General features: G+C 46.5%; 1 protein-coding gene across 5 annotated transcripts in view; it reads left to right on the plus strand.

The window, feature by feature from the left end:
• The window catches only part of PTPRM (protein tyrosine phosphatase receptor type M), a gene marked incomplete at both ends in the record, with an annotated part of 778,612 nt that overhangs the window by 615,103 nt on the left and 144,212 nt on the right, over nucleotides 1-19,297 (plus strand). For 4 of the 5 annotated variants that reach the window (XM_080714509.1, XM_080714510.1, XM_080714511.1 and 1 more), the window contains 4 exons: nucleotides 2,546-2,697; nucleotides 7,399-7,473; nucleotides 7,691-7,717; nucleotides 12,688-12,875. In XM_080714509.1, coding sequence (XP_080570635.1) covers nucleotides 2,546-2,697; nucleotides 7,399-7,473; nucleotides 7,691-7,717; nucleotides 12,688-12,875 — 442 coding nt within the window. The remainder of the gene's footprint in view (nucleotides 1-2,545; nucleotides 2,698-7,398; nucleotides 7,474-7,690; nucleotides 7,718-12,687; nucleotides 12,876-19,297) is intronic. The other variant, XM_080714513.1, reaches the window with a different exon arrangement.

Raw genomic sequence — 19,297 nt, forward strand, 5'->3', positions numbered from 1 at the left:
GGGGCCTGGTAAAGTTGAGGAGCCCTCTTTCTAAACAGAACAAATAGTGTTGAAGCAGTTATCTGCATGAGTCAGTCCAGATGAAATCAAAGAAATTCATGCCAAAAGAGAGTATTTTGTACAATCTGCGGAGCTACGTATCTTAGCCCTCCACTCCAGCATTCTTGGGGACACCTGGCCGAGAGCCTTCTTTTTCAGGAGCTAGCCAATTCAGAAGCAGGGAGGAGGTATCCTTATGAACACACTGTGGAGAGGGAGCTGCTGCCCCCTCTGCACAGGGCTCCCGATGAGAACATCGGGTCAGCTCTGGCCCTCATGCCAGCCACGAAGTGAGACACCTCGGGAGAGTGGTGCTGTCTGCATCATGGCAAGCAAGGGGTGCCAGTGCCCAGGGGGTCGCCCTGGCTGAACTTTCAAAATCTCCCAACTTTGCCCTATGCAAACATTGATGATTTCCATTTCTCTGCTTTAAAACCAATCGACTTGTAGCAATTAAAAGGGCAACTTATTAATGAAACCCTTCTGCCTTCCAAGTATGGAACTAAAAGATGATTATAACTACAGGCAAGAAAGCATTTGGATTATACGTCATTTGCAAATCATAATAGAGATTATCCATATGGCCTCGTGTGGCGGTGCCTTCCCTTGCATCAGCAATCACCTATTATGGGTGCGATTTTGATTATGTGGCTCATTTTAAATTCTGCCGTGTCCTAGGTCAACCGGTGTCAGGATGATTTAATAGAGACAGCTGCCATTTTTCCTCTGTAAAGGCTACGAGGCGCTCAGGCAGAATTTGAATATTGCCAGACATAGCGTTTTTATTCTGAGGATTATTTCCTTGAAGCCTCTCGCTTTATCCCTTCCTCTCCATCTCACCAGTTCTATTCTTGTCTGTCCTGGGTGCATAAATAGACTTCCAGTGCTAAGCTCTGTCAAAACTGGTTTCATTTGGGGTTGTGTGTGTGTGTGTGTGTGTGTGTGTGTGTGTGTGTTGTTGTTGTTGTTGTTGATGTTAGTTTTCTTGGGTTCTTAAGACATTCTGTATGGGGAGCTGTCATTGCAGAGAGTTCCCTGGGGTCATCAGTGTTACGGATGTAGAGAATGTGGTTGTGGGGAAACTGTTCCCAGGGACCCCTGCTAGGGTCCCGGACACACTTTCCCCCAACCCATAACAAAACCCCAAACGACCAAAAACAGAAAAAAAAGTGGATTCTTGCCCTAAGCTAAGAATAAATATGCATAGCTTGGACAGTGGCTGAAGATTTAAAGAAGTTTATTAGAAGATAGAAATACAGAGGATAGGTACGGCTCCATACCAGACTGGCATGGAGGGCGACTCGAATGAGTACACCCAAGAACTCCAGTTTACTGAGTGTTTTTATCCCGACCAAGTCCGCGGCAGGTCCTTTGATCTGTAGATATGCTAGCCCTATCTCTAGCCCAGTTTCTCTGCTGTCTCCAACCGGATTGTCCCGGAAGGGGGAGGGGGCCGTCTCAGAACACCTTTTGTTTTACCCCCAAGATGTGTTAAATTGTTGTTCCAGGATCTGGGATTTCCTCCCATCCCTGGCTCCAGCTTTCTTCCCTCTCTTTAGAAATGTAAATTACAAGTCCCTCCTTTTTGCTAGCCCTGGCTTTCTTAGTATAAAGGATATATTTTTAAAATCGGAAATCTTTCCCAATACTGGTACGTTAATGGTTAATGCATTTTTAAACCTCTTCACAATACTAGTACAATGGAGCAGAACGTGGGGCTGGGACGGAGGCTCTGAGCCCTTGTGCAGGGTCTTCCCCGAGGGAGGGAACACCCAAGAGCCCGAATGTTCCCGCTGCGACCCTCAGCTGAGTGCATTCCGTGCATTCTCAACAAGTGATATTTTCCATTTATTCTTGGACAGACAGTATTCTCAATGGACTGGGATATAACCCCTTCATATATCTAGGTGCACCTGTATTCCTACTCCTTCTGCCAAATATGTATTAGCACATTTTTGACACTATATATGACAATTGAGAATAATTTAATAAAATGTTAATAACTCCAGGAGCATAGCACTAAACTGATAACTGTATTGTAAGGGGTCACTGGTCATTTTTAAAATTTAGCCTGGTGATGCACGGTTGTAATCCCAGCATTTGGGAGGCTGAGACAGTAGAATCCAGGTAGAATCCAGGTTCCAGCAGACTCAGCTACTACTAAGTGAGGCTTTTTGCAACTCAGTGAGACCCTGTTTCAAAATAAAGAATAAAAAATAGGGCTGGGGGTGTAGCTCAGAGGTAAAATGTTCCTGGGTTTCATTCCCAGTACTGCAAAATAAAATAAAATAAAATTTAGCCTTTGGTGGGCGAAACCATAGTTTGGGCCGTGGTTTTTGTGAAGGTTGGCAGTGGATAGTTTTCACCTCTGAGTGTGCAGCCTGGCAGAGCCTTGACTCAGACAGCGCACAGATCTCTGCACGACGGGATGCGGTCACTCGGAGGTTATTCCAGAGCGTTGGTCGGGCACCATGCCCGTCTACATAACTGAACTCTTTGTTCTAAGGAAACTGGCCAAGAAGCGGAAGGAAACGCTGAGCAGCGCGCGGCAGGAGATGACGGTCATGGTGAACTCCATGGACAAGAGCTACGCCGAGCAGGGCACCAACTGCGACGAAGCCTTCTCCTTCATGGACACACACAACCTGAACGGGAGATGTAAGTGCGCACGCGCATCAGTCCTTCCCTCTGGCTTTCCGGGATTCCACGGGGCTTTGGGGCTTAGAAAACGAGACCTGACAGTTGAGTTCTTCTGCCAAACTGCGCTCTCGGACCCTCCACGTGGCCTGGAGCCTCCACCGGCCCTCCCGGGCTGAGCACAGCTTTCTAAAGGTGATGGGCCGGGCCTGAGGGCGCAGGAGCAGGAAACCACAGAGAAGTTTCCCCTGACGCCCAGAGCGCAGGAGCAAGGCACCTGCTTCTCATCTTCCCCGTCACTCACATTTGCAAGCAAGCCAGGTGTGGAATTGCACGAGGGAAGCCTGCTCTAAAACAGTTCACTAAATGGCAGTAACCCGTTAAGTGTTTGTTTAGCTGACAGGTTCTGCCTTTATTATAGGGCTATTAGCAGCAATTAATAAGTTAAACGGTATTTCAGCTTCACACATCTCCAACTGCACACCAGGCGGGGAAGCCAGCTTCACTCATACCTGCCTTGCTCCACCTGTGACCCAGGGCCAAGGCATTATTTCTGGAAACCAGCCATGAGCCGGGTTATGAGATGTGTGAAGACACCGTTGTTTTGTCCTGGGATCCTCTGGGGTGGAGGGAGGACACTGAGGTGGGTCTGCAGTTGTGCTGACTCTGTAGCCCCGGGCACAAGCGAATAAGGCTGCATGTCAGGGCTTCTGGATTCCCAAGTGTGAAACCCTCCCCACAGATTGCCTCGGGTGCAGCTGTGCAGTCGGGGTCAGCAAGGGGCCGCAGCAGTGCTGTTAGCAAAATGATGTGCAGAGAGGCTGGTGGCCGCCCGGACTGCCAGGAGCCGGTGCCGCAGGGCTGAGGCTGGCCTGTTAGAGGGAACATGCCGCCCTGACCACCACTGTGGGCTCCTCAAATACTGCAGCGCCCGCAGCAGCCCCTCTCTCTTGGATAGCCCAGCGCCCCCTCTGAGCCTTGACTTTCTCCTACACTCTGGGCAGCTTCACGGAATTCAGTCTTTATTTTTTCTGTTTGTAATGGGTACAGGGATCCTCCTCCTCTTTCCACATTTACGTTTTCTCTCTGCACACCTGAGCTCGTGCAGCAGGGCGCAGACTCTGCTATCAGAGTGGGCACTGGCCCCCGGTGTTGATCCTTGGCAGATGTTATCTGCTTCATTTTGGCGTCATATAGAGAAGCTGTGGTTTCTCAGCATAACACAAACTACTTTCTGGTTTTTTAGAGAACTCTTTCTGCTTCTTGTAGAAGATACTGCATTTTTAAAAATGTATTTAAAAGTGCATATAGAAGCTGGGCGTGGTGGCACACACTTGTAATCTCGGTTTTTGGGAAGCTGAGACAGGAGGATCGCACAGGTTCAAAGCCAGCCTCAGCTACTTAGTGAGGCTCTCACCAACCTAGTGACACCCTGTTCCCAAATAAAGTATAAAATATATCTGGGAGTATAGCCAGGAGGTAGAAAGTCCCTGGGTTCCACCTCTAGGACTGCAAATAAATAAATAAATATGCATATAGAAGCCAGGCACAATGGTACACACCTGTAATCCCAGTACTTGGTACGCTGAGACAGGTAGATCGCAGATTCACAGCCAGCCTCAGCAATTTAGCCAGGCCCTCCACAACTTGGTGAGCCTTGCTTTAAACTAGAAACAAAATAAGACTGTGGTATTGTTCAGTGATAGAGCAACCCTGGGTTCAATCCCTAGTAACACACAAACGCACACATGCACACACTCACGCAAGTACGCATGTGCACTATAGAGCCAGGTTCTTTGGGGAATCCCTGTAATCCCAGTACTTGGGAGGCTGAGACAGGAGGATGGTAGGTTTGCAGCCAGTCTCAGCAACTTAGTGAGACCTGTTTCAAAATAAAAATAAAGAGGGCTGAGGGTATAGTTCAGAGGTAGAATGCCCCTGGGTTCAAACACAGTACAAAAAAAGCATGTATAATGCATTCACCTGTAAAAACAACAACAAAAAAAAACGACCTCAACTTCATTGTTAGCAGCTAGAGTCAGAAAACCCCATTTCGATTACATACTGGGTTGAAATTTTTTAGTTGCATCTGTTGATTATCACTACATAGGGACCACGCAGGAGCAGGGTGTAGCTCAGCGGTAGAGCTCATAGCTAGAGACCCGTGTTCCAACTCTAGCGCCTAAAAAGAAAAACCACACACAGAAATATGCTCTCAGTTTCTGTCCTTATGATCCCAAGCTTTCTAATCCATGGTGAAATTCCTCACAAATACATTTACTTAGGAGACCCGCCCCAAGCATAGGAGCTTACTTTAGTAGGGAATATTCACCTCTGGACAGGAAGTATAATTTAGCAGTTACCGTCATAAAAGGCCGTGTATCTGCGAACTGGGTGTGGGGGCACATGCCTGTAATCTCAGTATTTGGGAGGCTGAGACAGGAGGATCACGGATTCAAGCCCAGCCACAAGAACTTAGTGAGTCCCTCAGCAACTTACCAGGACCGTACTTAAAAATAAAAAATAACAAGTGGGTGTGTTTATCTCAGAGGTAGAATGGCCCAGGGTTCAATCCAAGGAAGAGTGAGAAAAGGAGAGAGAGAGAGAGAGAGAGAGAGAGAATGAGTAAATGGAGGAGGAGGGTGAGGAGGAGGGATAGAAGGAAGGATGGATGTAAGTCAGTGTATCCTGGATGGAGGGCACTCAGTTAGAGCTCTCAAAATCAGAGCACAGCTCAAAGTGTTCAGAAGGGGCTTTCCTTAGACCACGCGGCTGCTCCCCTGCCGGCGCACGCATGTTAATGTGGGAGATCTATTTAAGTCTGGGACAAAGTGCTAGAATCAGTGAGTTGAGTTGCTTTTAGGAAGGAGAACGGGAGAAAAAATGAGATTTGAGAATCTGAAAGTTAGTGTGAACACACTGAGGAGGGTGGGGAATAACCCACCCACCGCGGCCAATAGGAACCGTGCCACCTACTTCAGTATGCTTTCCAAGTTGTGACAGGGATTTGGAGGGTAGGAATGGGTTTAATTTGTATGCTAAAAGAAAGACGTTTTCAAACATAACAAAAATGCAAAAGGAAACATGGTTATTTCATATCTGCTTCACGTGTTTTACTAACAAAATAAAGGTAATAAAGAGGTATTACCCTCACATACACTGGCATAACTGATAAATACCCAGGGATTTTTGTGTGTGTGGAGGTGGTGGTAGTGGGAGGGGTTGATGGTGTGGGGTTTTTGTTTCTTTTCTTGTTTGTTTGTTTGGTTGGTTGGTTCTTGTATTCATCTGTTGCTCTACTCTGTCAGGAAGATTACCACGAGCATACATTATAAATGTGATCTTTCCCTATTGTAAATAAAATAGCACATAAACGACAAATAACCTAGGTTCTAGTCCTTATTCCATCATGTACTAATTCAGCCCTTTAAAAATATAAAACAGGTAGAGGTATTATCCTATAGGAACTGCTGCAGAGAGCTAAAATATATTAGCATGGCATCACATTAATTATAACACATGGTATCCATAGGGATTTGTAGTGCTTCCCGTCAATACAAGGATGTAACTGGGTATCAGGGTCAAGAAGTCAGCGTCACATAATTCATGTCAGTTCATCAGAGGAATATTGACAGTGGTTATGCTCAGCCACCTTGATCATACACTATAGTGAAATTATCCCATACTTAATCCTATACTTCAATGAAATTAAAGCATTATTATATTACACACCAATGAAGGTATTGAAGATAGTTAACATACTACCTTAAAAACAGGAAAGAGCCATTTCTTTTGTGTGTGTGTGTGTGGTACTGGGGATGGAACCCAGGGGCATTCTACCTCCGAGCTACAGCCCCAGCCCTATTATTTTTAATTTTGAAACAGAGTCTCACTAAGTTGCGCAAGGCCTCACTAAGTAGCTGAGACTGTTCCTCGAGCCACACTCCTCCTATCTCAGCCTCCCAAAGGCTGGGATTAAAAGTGTGCGCCACCACGCCCCACTGGAAATAGTCATTTCTAATGAAATTAGATAAATTGGATGGGATTGGCTTTCTCTCTTAATAATAGAAAGGAAGAGAAGGCATGCCATCATTGACCGTTTCAGAGGAATGTTTTGAAGATATACAAGCATTTCTGTAAGGATTAAAAGAAACAACAGGACTATGTGGATACGTGCTTTAGATATGGCACACATCCCCTTTAATTTGCATAAACCAGCCCATAGCAGTGTGGAACAGCACTGTAGGCGCCTCCAGGGCGAGAGGAAGGACAGGGCTTTGCAAACCACAGAAGAACGGCCCTCCCAGGAGTTAGTTCCATACCCCTGTGTCGACAGGCTTCCCTGATCCTAGCTGTAAACTTCAGAGCAGCGCAGTGTCAGAGTCACGGAAGCGAGGGTCGGAAGCCCAACAGAAATCTGCCGAATTCTCCAGTCAAGATGGTGCCTGTGGTTGTGGGTTTTTTTCTTTATGGGGCAAGATGAGTCTTTAAGTGGTCAGAGGGTGCCTATCGCCCGAAAAGGACAAGTAGTAACCACTCAGGGACAGCTGGGAGCGGTGGTCCTTGACATGTAGACTTCAATGCGTCTGAGCAGTTTCTTCATATCCACAGTCTACACTGTTGCCATGGAGTGGCTGCGGCGATTTCAGTGGGCTGTGTTTTGGGTCCTGTCGCTCCTCAGCCTCTGACCAACCTCTCTCTCTTGTTGTTTTTCATTTACAGCTGTGTCTTCGCCATCGTCCTTTACGATGAAAACAAATACACTGAGTACGTCGGTGCCTAATTCCTATTACCCAGGTAAAGGACCTTCCATCGCCCATCTCCTCACAGCCCCTCGGGGCGCGCCCGACTCCATCAGCCCAGTCCACCCCGCAAGCCCAGGAGCGTCCTCTGATGCGTGGCAACCCAGGCTTCTGTGGCTCTCGTGGGGGGCGTTGGGGGGTCGTTCATCAATCATTCACTGTTCTTTCTCTTTTTACTTTCTCTGCATTGACCTGCTTACGATGTATGACAGACCCATTTGTGCCAACTGCAATTTTAGGTGAGAACATTTCCCTTTACCAAGTTTATTGCAGGAATCCTTGGGAAGGCAGTGTGGCCACTCCAGAGGAGACGGGGATTTTGGTTCTGTATGACGCAGTGATTAGAGGCAGGCTGTAGACATGGTGGGGGCTGCTGGTGGATGATAAGACTTTCTCTGATAAGAAGGGTTTCCTGCATGTGTGTCGGGGACGATACCAGAAGGTTCGCAGGGACAAACCCAGCTCGAGCATCCTCCCTTCCTGTGCTCAGAGTCGAGTTTTGATCCCGGGGGATGAAAACCAAGTGTCATCGCTCAGCTGTGTACTTCCAAGAGCTGAATTCTGTCCAGAGTGATAGTCGTCAGAAACGTGAAAATAGCTCCTCTTTGTTTCCAGTTATCCCTAAGCACTAAAAATGTCAGTTTCAAAAATAGCGTATTTCTAATTATGCCCACCGTAGGCAGAGCCGCGGATCACAGCAGAGTCTGGGCCCCCGACTGTAGCCAAGGGCGCCCCGCCCCCGGCATCCTAAATGTCTGTCAAGCGGTAGGATTTCAAAGGAGCTGATGTTCTGGACGGCAAAATGGCAGGGTGGCATATAATCATGTGGTTTATTATGTGTCAGATGTCACCAAAGAGGAGATGAAATGTCAACCCAGTGGGCAGATGTGGTTAAAGTATGAAATAGTCCCAGCAGGGGGCACAGGGGGAAGAGTCCCCTTGTGCACTGTCAGAAGGAAGAGGAGGGATGGCACCCTGGCTTGAGAGCCACGGGAGCATGGGCTGCTGTTGGACGGAGACCATAAATAACCCGAGCGCACGCCGGCTGTGTTCTCTTTCTGCTACTAACCTTATTGGAAAGGAGCAAAGCAGACAGGACTTCCAGGTATATAACGATTCACTGTAGTGAGAGTTCCATCTCAGTCCTCCAGCCTCCTCTTCCTAATCCTCTCTACAAGGGCTTGTATCTCCACAACCTAATGTTCCCCCCAGTGCTTCTCTATTCTCTAAGTTTTTTATGATTTCTCTATGGAGGGTGATTTTTTCTTTTTTAATTTTCCTTCTGGTGTTCTCCTGGCTCCAGCAAGTTTATTGTTTGAGAAAGAAATGAGCTAAGTCCGAAATGTCAGAATAAAAAAGCTAGGCACGGTGGGGCACACCTGTAATCCCAGGACTTGGGAGACTGAGACCAAGGAGGCTCACAGGTTCGAGGCTAGCTTCAGTAATTTAGTGAGACCTGGTTTCAAAATTTTAAAAAATTATAAAAAAAAAAAGATAAAAAGGGCCAGGTGTTTCTCTTGGAGGTAAAACTCCAGTACTTAAAAAAAGAAGAAGAAAACAGAATTTTTGACATTTGCATCATTTTGAGAGCTAACTAATAAAGCCTGCTACCCAACCCCACACACAGACACACACCTGTATCCACATTTTAATGCCAGCTCTGAGGGAAGAGCCCTGTTTTTATTCTCTTTAACAACAGGAGACAAAGCTGACCTTAGGCACCCAGAGCAATGCCATCTACATGAAAATGACCTCTGCAGAGCCAGTGAATGGGGAAGACTTGCAATTTCTGTGTGCTGTGGCATTCATCCCCAGATTTCTGTAGTAGATGTTTCTGCTGGGAACTGAGAGTTTGAAGGGCCCTAGGTGGGCCTTTTCAGAGGGAAGAAAGTGTCTGATGGCACAGCAGGATGAAGACAAGCTTATTAGACAAATGTGAGTTTTCTAAAGTCGCTGCTTTGTTATTATTAACATGAATGGCAACTTTTAAAGTTGGTCAGCCTTCTGTGCCAAGAGACGATCAATTGAATAGACAATTCAAGGCACAAAAAATGATGCACCTCTCACAAAACACATCAACCAGCTCAACATGTGCTCCAGTATTGCCCCCGTGGGTACCAAGGTCACAGATTCACAAGTGGTGGTGCAGGGGAATCATTCTCCTCGCTCATCACCTGGTGAAAATATGAATCTATGTATTGCATAATAAGGATTGGTGATATTAACCCGAAACCCTAATGCAGAGTTTGATGATGTCTTTGCCTCATTTACTTGCAAACATAAATAGATTGACCGATGCTAGATAACTAGAATCTCCCCATCTAAAATATCTCTATTTTATTCTTATTGCACTTCAGTACTTTTCGACTGATTCCTTAAAAATCCAAAGCAAAGCACTACAGAATATAAGTAGAAGCTGAGTGTGGGACTGCATAACTGTTTTAATTGGTACTTGGGAGACCGAGACAGGATCGCAGGCTTGAGGCTGCCCACCTCAGCAGTGTAGCCGGCACCTCGGCAACTCAGTGAGCCCTATTTCAAAATAAGAACTAAAAAGGGATAAGGACGCAGCTCAGAGGTAGAGTGCCCCTGGGTTCCATCGTCAGCCCCCCCATAATACACACACATACAGAATTAGTTAACACACACACACACACACACACACACTTTTTGGTCCTCAGAAAACCATCAGAACCATTAGTGAGGAGTTTTTGTTTCTGTTTTTTTCCTATAAGGCCATACTTTCAATTTAATGTATCACTGGTGGGTAATTTTTATACAAATATAACAAATTAGTGACAATCAATAGAGTTTATCAGTAATCGTTCATTTTTTAAGAGCCAGAGGGAACTGATTTATTATTGCCATTAGTGAAATCAAGGATTTGTAGGAGAGATGACTCAGTTTCCTAACAGATACGGCCAAGGAAACGACCTATTTCCTCTTTAATGCGCACGTAGGAGATGGTGGAGTTCTTTTTCAGGGTGGGCTTGGGGTAGAGTTTAGTGCTTTGAGCTTTCTGCGTGAGTGATGAGGTCGAGCTGTCACCACACAGTCCAGGATGATTACATGACACCCTCGCTGTCTGTGGAATTGGCAGTTCTAGAATAACTAGGCCTGGAAGCAGAGCACTGCTAAGTTGCTGGCGGACCCACTGAAAAGGCCTCAGGAGGTGAAGTTTAGGAGCCCACAGTGAAGGGTAGATCCATTACGTTCATCCCATGAGATTCAAACTAAGAGAACAAGAGAGGCACAGGGGGGAAACCAATGAATGTTCCATTTACCTTAGTCTGACGTGCAGAGCGTCCTGCTGGAGGAGTACAGGCCAACTGGATTCAGTACTTCTGCAGGAATCCTGGGTCCCGGTTGGCAAAGCTTGGCAGCTGACCATAAGCAAGCCTGCCGCGGACATTCCCAGGTGTTATTGTGTGACTGGCAAAGCGGGAACATACGCCTTGCTAAATTTGCGAAGCCAATCGCACCGAAAAAGAAAAATCATAAATTCGACTTGCCACCCTTTTTTATTTTGTCGTGTGTCTTTGGCCGCCTTGTAGTGACCCGGGTACCATCTCAGCAACAGCAACATAGCTACACACTTCTGTACCACCTTGCATGCCATGCATCCCTGGGTGCTTTGCAACGCAGCGTAGAGGTAGATTCAGGACCATCTAGTTCTCCAAGGGCCCGAGGGCTCGGTGTCCACTGGAGCCAAACCTCTTAGTTAAAAAAAATTAATTAATTAAAAGTGATTATAGCTGAATCCTCGATTGATAACCTATTGCTTTTCCAACAATGAACATATGCTTTCGTATATGTTTCACTTCTTTAGAACTGAAATCAATTTTGATATCATAATCACCTTTTAAGTGATAGCATTATTTACGGAAGAAAGCCATCTTCAACCATACGACAACTGAAGAGATTCAGCATTATAATGACTTAACCTGTGGAATAAGAAATACTTTAATCAAATAGCAGTTTTCTGCCCCAGACCTTCTTTTCAATAGCTACCAGTTCTGCAGTTCATTAATCTAATTTATTAGTAGTTACCCATTAAAACAGAGCCTCTTTAGGCTTATTTGGCCAAATTTTGACATTAATTTTGTAGTACAATTTGGTTAACTTACCCACGAAGTTTAAATGAGAAAACGAGATAAAGAAAAATAAGCCTTATTTAGTCATTACTTGGTTCGTGGGGAGGAAAAGCAACTAGGGTGCTACATTTAACCTCCTTACTGTTACTGAGTGCTTAAACTAAATACCTCCACCCGACATGGTGGGAGAATTGAGGCTTTGCCCTCTGACCACCTCTGAATAGAAAACTTAGCCAGAAAAATAAAGCAGAAAATAAAAACAACCTGTAATTATTCACACAGTACTATTGATCATGTCCTGTTTCCTTTTTCTCCTCCTCTTTTCTCCTGATATGTATCTTCTTTAAAGTGCCAATAAATGGTAAGTTCCCCAATTCGCCCCATGGAAAAGGGAACGGGGGGTGTGTGTCGTGCCCGTAGACTCTGACCAAGCCAACTCGCCTGCTCTGGGCTGGCCTGCATGTCTGCTATTCTAGAACATTTCACGTGTGATGTCCTGGTCCACAGTACTTTGTCTAATTTGTCAAGTGTTCTGACACTGGAGCATGCAAAGTGACTCATCTGATCATTCTCTCCAAACCAGGCCCCCTTTCATTTTTTCCACCTTTCTTTGATTTTGTGTATTAAGTCCTCATTCCCTTTAGGAGCTTTCTAAGCCAGACCATTTTGTGCCCTTGTTTTGTTTTTTTTTTTTTTTTTTTTGCTCAAAGAACATCTGTACAGTTTCTTTACTTCATCATACATGCCAGTCAAGGAACATTTGGAAGACTACAAGACTGGTCTTGCACCAAGTCTTGACGAAGTTTCAGATGGAAACTTCTACATACCGCAGCAACAGAAGGCTACAGGGGCTCTTAGGAAAGAGCTTTGTGAACACAGTATCTCTTCGGGACTGCTTTGTAAAAGCAAAGATTTCTGCTTCATTCTTATCAGTATTGCCCACGGCATTTGAATTTCTAAACATTTAACTTCTCTTTCTCGGCCGTGCCATCCTGGGCTCCTTGCAGCCAGTCGTAGGTTGAGGGGAGGTGAACAGCCAGCGTGGACGCGCTCTCTGCGATCCCAGCCCAGCCTGCGGGCTTGCCCTCACTTTCTCCCTGGCCTGCTTTTCCTAGATGAGACCCACACGATGGCCAGCGATACCAGCAGCCTGGTGCAGTCTCATACCTACAAGAAGCGCGAGACAGCCGATGTGCCCTACCAGACCGGGCAGCTCCACCCAGCCATCCGGGTGGCAGACCTCCTTCAACACATCACGCAGATGAAGTGTGCTGAGGGCTATGGCTTCAAGGAGGAGTACGAGGTGAGTGTGAGCTGGGGACGGGGCTTCTGGGCTTTCAGCAACCCCTCAAGGGATGCCAGGGAGGCCAGGTAGCTGATCCGTGCATCCTCTATCAACCTGCAGCAAGGCTCCTTACCAAATCTGCAGGCATCAGATGGAACGGGAAGAATCCTGCATCCCGGACCTTGGTCCACATAAACATGGAATGAAAACAGGCCAGCCAGACTTCCTTCCCATCCCCGTTCCTAAGCAGATGCTGTCTGCTTAAAACAATTGCATGCCAGCCTTTGATGTCAGGAGGTGGAGAATAGACAGCAGTGAAGGGACTCCCTGCTGCCGTGCCGTGAGAACTGTTACTGTCCTGCCAGCCCACAGAGCATGCCACCGTCTGGGGCTCTTGGGTCGGACAGCTGCCAGGGCTATTTCTGGGAATGGCGATGTTTTCTTGCTATACCTAAAATACAAGATTCGCCCCCTTTGCAGCTTCTGCCATGTGTGAGTTCTGTTTGGAAGTCATTCAAGCCCACCATGTGCTGCATGCATGTATTTTACTGTCACTGTGAACTACATTGTAATGTGAGACTCTAGTGTACCGACTAACGTATAAAAACAGAAAGCCAGCTCAGAGGTAAAATATTCCTGGGTCCCATCCCCAGTACAATAACAAAATAGAGAGAGAAGAGAGAGAGAGAGAGAGAGAGAGAGAGAGAGAGAGAGAGAGAGAGAGAGAGAGAGAAGAGGAGAGGAGAGAGAGAGAGAGAGAGAGAGAGAGAGAGAGAGAGAGAGAGGAGAGAGGAGAAAAGAGGAGAGGAGAGGAGAGAGAAGAGGAGAAAAGAGGAGAGGAGAGGGGAAGAGAGGAGAGAGAGGCATTCAAGACCTTGAAAGAATTAACTGACTGTAAGTCTGACTCAAAGAAGCATGCTATGGCTTGAGGGTGTGCTTGTGTGAATGTGGAGGAAGTAGGGTAGAGAGATTGGATGGCTTCCTATGGTATTAGATTTACTTACAGTCATTGATGCGAATGAAATAGCCTGCTTACTCAGAATAAAGATAGGCTTATACAGTTAAAAGGCCTCTTACAACTCCGAGTGTGTTCTGGGCCCATATCTCCCTAACTAGCTTATATCTGGGATGCCTCTGGTTGGGGACTGGAGTGTTCTTTGCATCAGCGTCTCCCACCCTTACAGCCTGTGAGCCTAGGGCTCTGCTCCTGACTCTGCTCCCGCTGTCTCGTGGGCTTACTCAGGACGCCTCCCGTGGGCCCAGAGGTGGCCTTGCCTCGAGTCATCTCTTCCCTTGCTTGCTCACTGCATACACTCATCCAGCATCAGCATGGGCAGGGCCAGCGCTAAGCTTCTTTTAAGAGCTGGTCTGGCTTGGCGTGCTGGCACACACCTGGAATCCCTGCACTTGGGAGGCTGAGACAGGAAGATCGCAGGATCAAGGCCAGCCTCAGCGACTTACAAGACCCTATTTCAAAATAACTCATTTTTAAGAAGGGCTGAGGGTGTAGCTCAGAAGTAGAATGTCCCTGGGTTCATTCTTCAGTACCAAAAAAAGAAAAAGTCGTCAATCTCTGACCCAAAGCAGGCAAATAGACCCACTCTCTAGGCTCACCGTGCTTCCTGGCGAGCCCAGTTCACGTGACTGAAAAGCAAAGGGGCCCTATCCCAACCGGGAGCCAGAGCTTTGATTTCTGTTCAAAAGTGTTTTCAGGTGAAGATCTCCATTTTAGCAACCCTGGAATTCTTAGATTTCTTAGTAGCAGTTCAATGTATAATTTAGTGAAATTGACTGCCTCTGCACAGGGTCTCATGCACTTTTAAAGGCTAGCTTAGGAATTAATAGGATTAAGAGTAAGACTTCCAAAGTCATTAATATCTTATGAAAGGCAAAATTAGGTTATTGAGAAAACACAAGCTTAATGAATAGAGATGATGTCTTAGTTCTATCCAATATTCTGAATGCAGATGCCGCTCAAATGTTTATTAAAGATGTTAATGTCAAAGAGATTAGTTATAGCATCAAATAACAATTCACAGAAGAGCACGCATCAAGTTTTTCATGGAGTATTTAAAAACAGCTACCTTGTACCTTCTATAACAAACATTTGAAAGTATGCAAAAATTATTTCCCATTCAGATATCCTGAAGACATTTTGGCTTCTAGATACAAAATGAAGTCTCTTGTACTCGCTATCAGCATATCATGACTACAAAGTCATTAAGACTTCTCATCCTAGCTGAGCATGGTGGCACACACCTGCATTCCCGGTATTTGAGAAGCTGAGAAAGGAAGATCACAGGTTCCAGGCCAGCCTCAGCAATTCAGTGAGACCCTCAGTAACCTAGTAAGACCCTCTTCCAAAAGGGCCTGGGGTAGAGCTTGGAGGTGGAATACCCCTGGTTTCAGCCTCTAAGATTCCCTTCCCCCAAGAAAGAGTTGTTCTATCCTAAAACATTTCAAAAAACCTCTATTTATTCAGCAACCAAAGGACTGTTGAAAGGCAAATAATCTTAAAGCCGAAATCCATGATCAGTTAAAAAAAAGAGGAAAGGAAAAGGAAGGGAACGAATTCTCCCAGCATATGCTAGGGCGGAAAGCAGGGACAAGTGAGAGGCCTGTTGGAGAACTGAAGCGGGAAGTTCTGTCGGGAGCACTTGCCTTGGGCAGCACCTCTGTCCTCTCCACCGCCCCCTCTGGGGAGCAGATGCTGGTGGGAGGACTGTGACTGCGGACTGGGTTGGGAGCCACACACAGTAATGGTGGGTAGGTGGAGCTGTGCAGGGCCCGACTCCTGAGAACCAGCTCACCCAGAGCCCAGAGTCCTGCCATCTTTGTGCGTGCTGCCAAACGACGCGTGAATTGCTCCCAGCTCTTTATGGAGACACAGCCGAGTCTCTGGGATTGACAGTGCGGTGAACGGTCCCAATCTGCAGTTCCTCTGACTCCAAGTACTTCTTATTGTGGTAGGAATTTGCTCAGTTGGATTTTAGGCCTGGTTGAGTCGTGCTGTAAAGCCAGCATCCTCCGTGGCTGCAGCCCCGCGTCCAGAGCAGTGAGGGTTGAGTGGCACACGGGACTCTGTCGCTCAGTATATCCTCTCACGGGTCAGGCCTGGAGCCCAGGACAGAGACTCTGTGCCACACTGTGGCCTTGGGCAAGTTACCTTCAGGCCTTGGGTCCTTCAGTCTGGAGTGGAGTCATTTTAGTATCACCGTCCTGAGGTGGTTGTGAGGATCACATGATGCAGTCCGTCGTAAGTGCTCGAACGGTACCTGGCATCTGCCAGGCACTCATTTGAATGTTAGCGAGCGCAAGAAGAAAACACCAGCTCATAATAAGATCCCAGAGGGAGGTCCACAGCACGTTTTGTTTGTTTGTTTTAGGGAGATTGTGTTTTATTGTTTCAGTCCGTCTCGTCTCTGTCAACTCTTATTGATGCTAAAGTCTGATGCTAAAGTGAGCTGCTCACTTCCAGGGAACTCTGCCAGCGCCTTTGTTCCGGCTGTAGGTTAATGTCCTTACCCTGCTTCCTCTCTCATTTTAAAGTTTTCTTTAAGCCAGGCGTAGTGGCAGCTGCCTGGAATCCCAGCAACTTGGGAGCCTGAGGCAAGAAGATTGCAAGTTCAGGGCCAGTCCAGCCAATTTAGTGAGACTGTTTCAAAACAAAAAAGAAAAAGGGCTGGGGGTGTGACTCAGTGATACAGCACCCCAGGATCCAACCATTGGTACCAAAAACAAAAGACAGAGGAAGATTACAGATTGGAGGCCACCCAAAACAACTTAGATTCTGTATAATAATAATGATAGTAACAATAACAACAATAATGATAATGATAATATAATAATAAAGGGCTGGATGCAGCTCAAAGATAGAAAGCCCCTGGGTTCAATTCCTAGTACAAAAAAAAAAAAAAAAAAAAAAAAAGCTCCCATGAGGAGACTGGAGAATCTCGGTTTGTGGGCAGCCTCAGCTACTTAGTGAGGCCCTTAACAACTCAGTGAGAACCCATTTCAAAAAATATAAAGACTAAAAAATAGGACTGGGGAGTATATCTCAGAGGTAGAATGCTCCTGGGTTCCCAGTACCTCAAATAAATAAATAAATAAATAAATAAACCTGTAGATTTAATTTTCTGGATTAAGAATTCGAAAACTGATGATGTATTTTAAAACATGCTCTCCCTGTATTGATCAGATAGTACTTTCAGTCATAATATACCAATAAAAGAATCTTTAAAAAGAGTATTTTCATGTCTGTTAAGAAATTCCTGCAGAATAATATAACTACAAACTGCAGAATCCTCGTCTTAAAAAAGGGGGGGTCACGTTGGTGATTGGCAAAGTGGGATCCTGGTGAGAGTTTGACGTGGTTCGCAGTGCCCTGGGCTCTGGGGACCTCTGCTCAGAGCATCTCCCTGCCCTTGGGAAGTTAGTGGTACAGGAGGCAGCAGCTGGGTAGGTAGTACAGATTATCTGGTCAAACCCCACAGGCATGTTCAGGGGTCTTCTGAAGGCGCTGGGGCCGCCTGCGCCAGGCTGGGGCGAGGATCCCTGAGGGCTGAGCCAGAGTGAGGCAGGAGATGGTGGAAGAGGGTCAGTGTATTGCAGCTTCTGTGCCCAGCAAGAAAATTGAGTCCACTGGGGAAGGTCTGCAGTTCTGTGTGCCTGGGTCCCAGGAAGTGCTTCCATCATGAAGGGAGGGCCTTGTGCTTCACACACGAGAAACTTGAAAACCGTGCGCAGAACAGTGAGAGAAAAGGAAAACTCAGACTGCTCCTGTATGTGAATGGAGGGTTATTTAGTATGAGCAGCCCAGTGTTCTGTGTTTAAGTATTATTTGTACAAGATACACAGGAAGTCTCTAAAAGGTAATAACCAATATCAAAAAGAGAAGAGGAAAGAGAAAATATACTTACTGAAAAAGTGTACTAGGAATCCCATTACTGCGTCCCTGTTCAGAAACATTCCGGAATGTCTGGCCTCCAGAATTGTTGAAGCAACAGATGATTTTCCCACTGAATCGTTTCTGGGGAATAAGAAATAAAGAATGACTGTAGTCGCTGCTGTAATAGCGTAATCTCCCACTCGGCCTGTCGGGGTTTTGCTTCAATCTGTGTATATTGGGGAAAACCAATCATCCGGGTTGTACAGTATTTTTGAAATAGTGACTTTCGCTCTGTCGGCCTCTTTCCCACCAATGCTTCTTCATCTTTACCAAGGCAGCAGCGGTGTCTGGAAATTGGCCTGCACCCCGGAAAGCTTCATTACCGATCAAGTAGCCGACAGAAGTTTGTCCAAACGGGAGGGAAACGTGGCGGGCTGAGATGGCGCCACCGTCAGTGCAGATTTTTTTATTTGATTTTGTTCTAACAAGACAGTCATATGGCGCATCTCACCAGGGAGACGCAGTGATTTGATTCAGAAGAAGTTCAGACATGAATCACAATAGAGAAGTAAACATGCGGAATTGAACTGAAATGGCGCGTCCTCAGCAGAGAGCGGTGGGGGAGTCTCAGGAGAAAGACCCAGTGGAAAGGGCAAGTTTGTTATGTTGCCGGGAGAGATGAGCCCTTCTTTTTCCCAACAAGCAAAGGGAGCCTGAGCTAACACCCAGGAGGGAAGGAAGGAAGGAAGGAAGGAGGTCTTAGCTGCCATCCAGGGGACAGCCCACCTGCAGGTTTTCACACATCCGCCCTGCAGGGCTCCACACACCTGTCCCCACAGAAGCCTTGGCCTCTTAGTGCCTGGAGGTGAAAGGGGAGATTTCCAGTTGCCCTTCAGCTCTGCCCTCATCCCACAGCCCTGGGAGAGACAAGGCTGTGCTTGGCCCTGTTCAGCATCTCAGGAGCACAAAGCCAAAAACTATCCTGGCCGCCTCGGGGACAGGAGGATAGTGACTTTGAGGGTTTAGAGAGGAATCTCTCCTCTCCAGTGGGCTCCAAAGGGCCTAGTTTATACCTCCGTTTTTAAATTGGTGCTGAGTCCCTTTCAGGATCTGAGCAGAAAGATAGGAGCCTTCAATAGCAAAAGGCCCTGCTGTTCCCAAGACAGTTTGTCACTCTAGCTGTAGAGTTAAGGTAAAGAAAGGACAGCAAGGGGCCAGACAGGATGTCCTGGAAAGCACCGATGGTTCTGTTTTAGATAGCTAATAATCGGCATCACTCGGGGGCAAGGAAATTTGTTTTTCAGTTACTAGAGCCAAAATTTATCAGAAATTTAAGAAGCTCTGCATCCTGCTACCGAGTGTGTGTGTGTGTGTGTGTGTGTGTGTGTGTGTGTGTGTGTGTAGAGCTGGGTGGTGAACACCTGTAATACGAGTACTTGGGAGGCAGAAGGGAGGGTCACAGGTTTGAGGTCAGCCTCAGCAACTTAGCAGGACCCTCCGCACCATACTGAGACCTTGTATTAAAATAAGATGGGTTGTGAGTATAACTCAG

This window comes from Muscardinus avellanarius, assembly GCF_963383645.1.
Source record: "Muscardinus avellanarius genome assembly, chromosome: 17".
NCBI classification, from domain to species: domain Eukaryota; kingdom Metazoa; phylum Chordata; class Mammalia; order Rodentia; family Gliridae; genus Muscardinus; species Muscardinus avellanarius.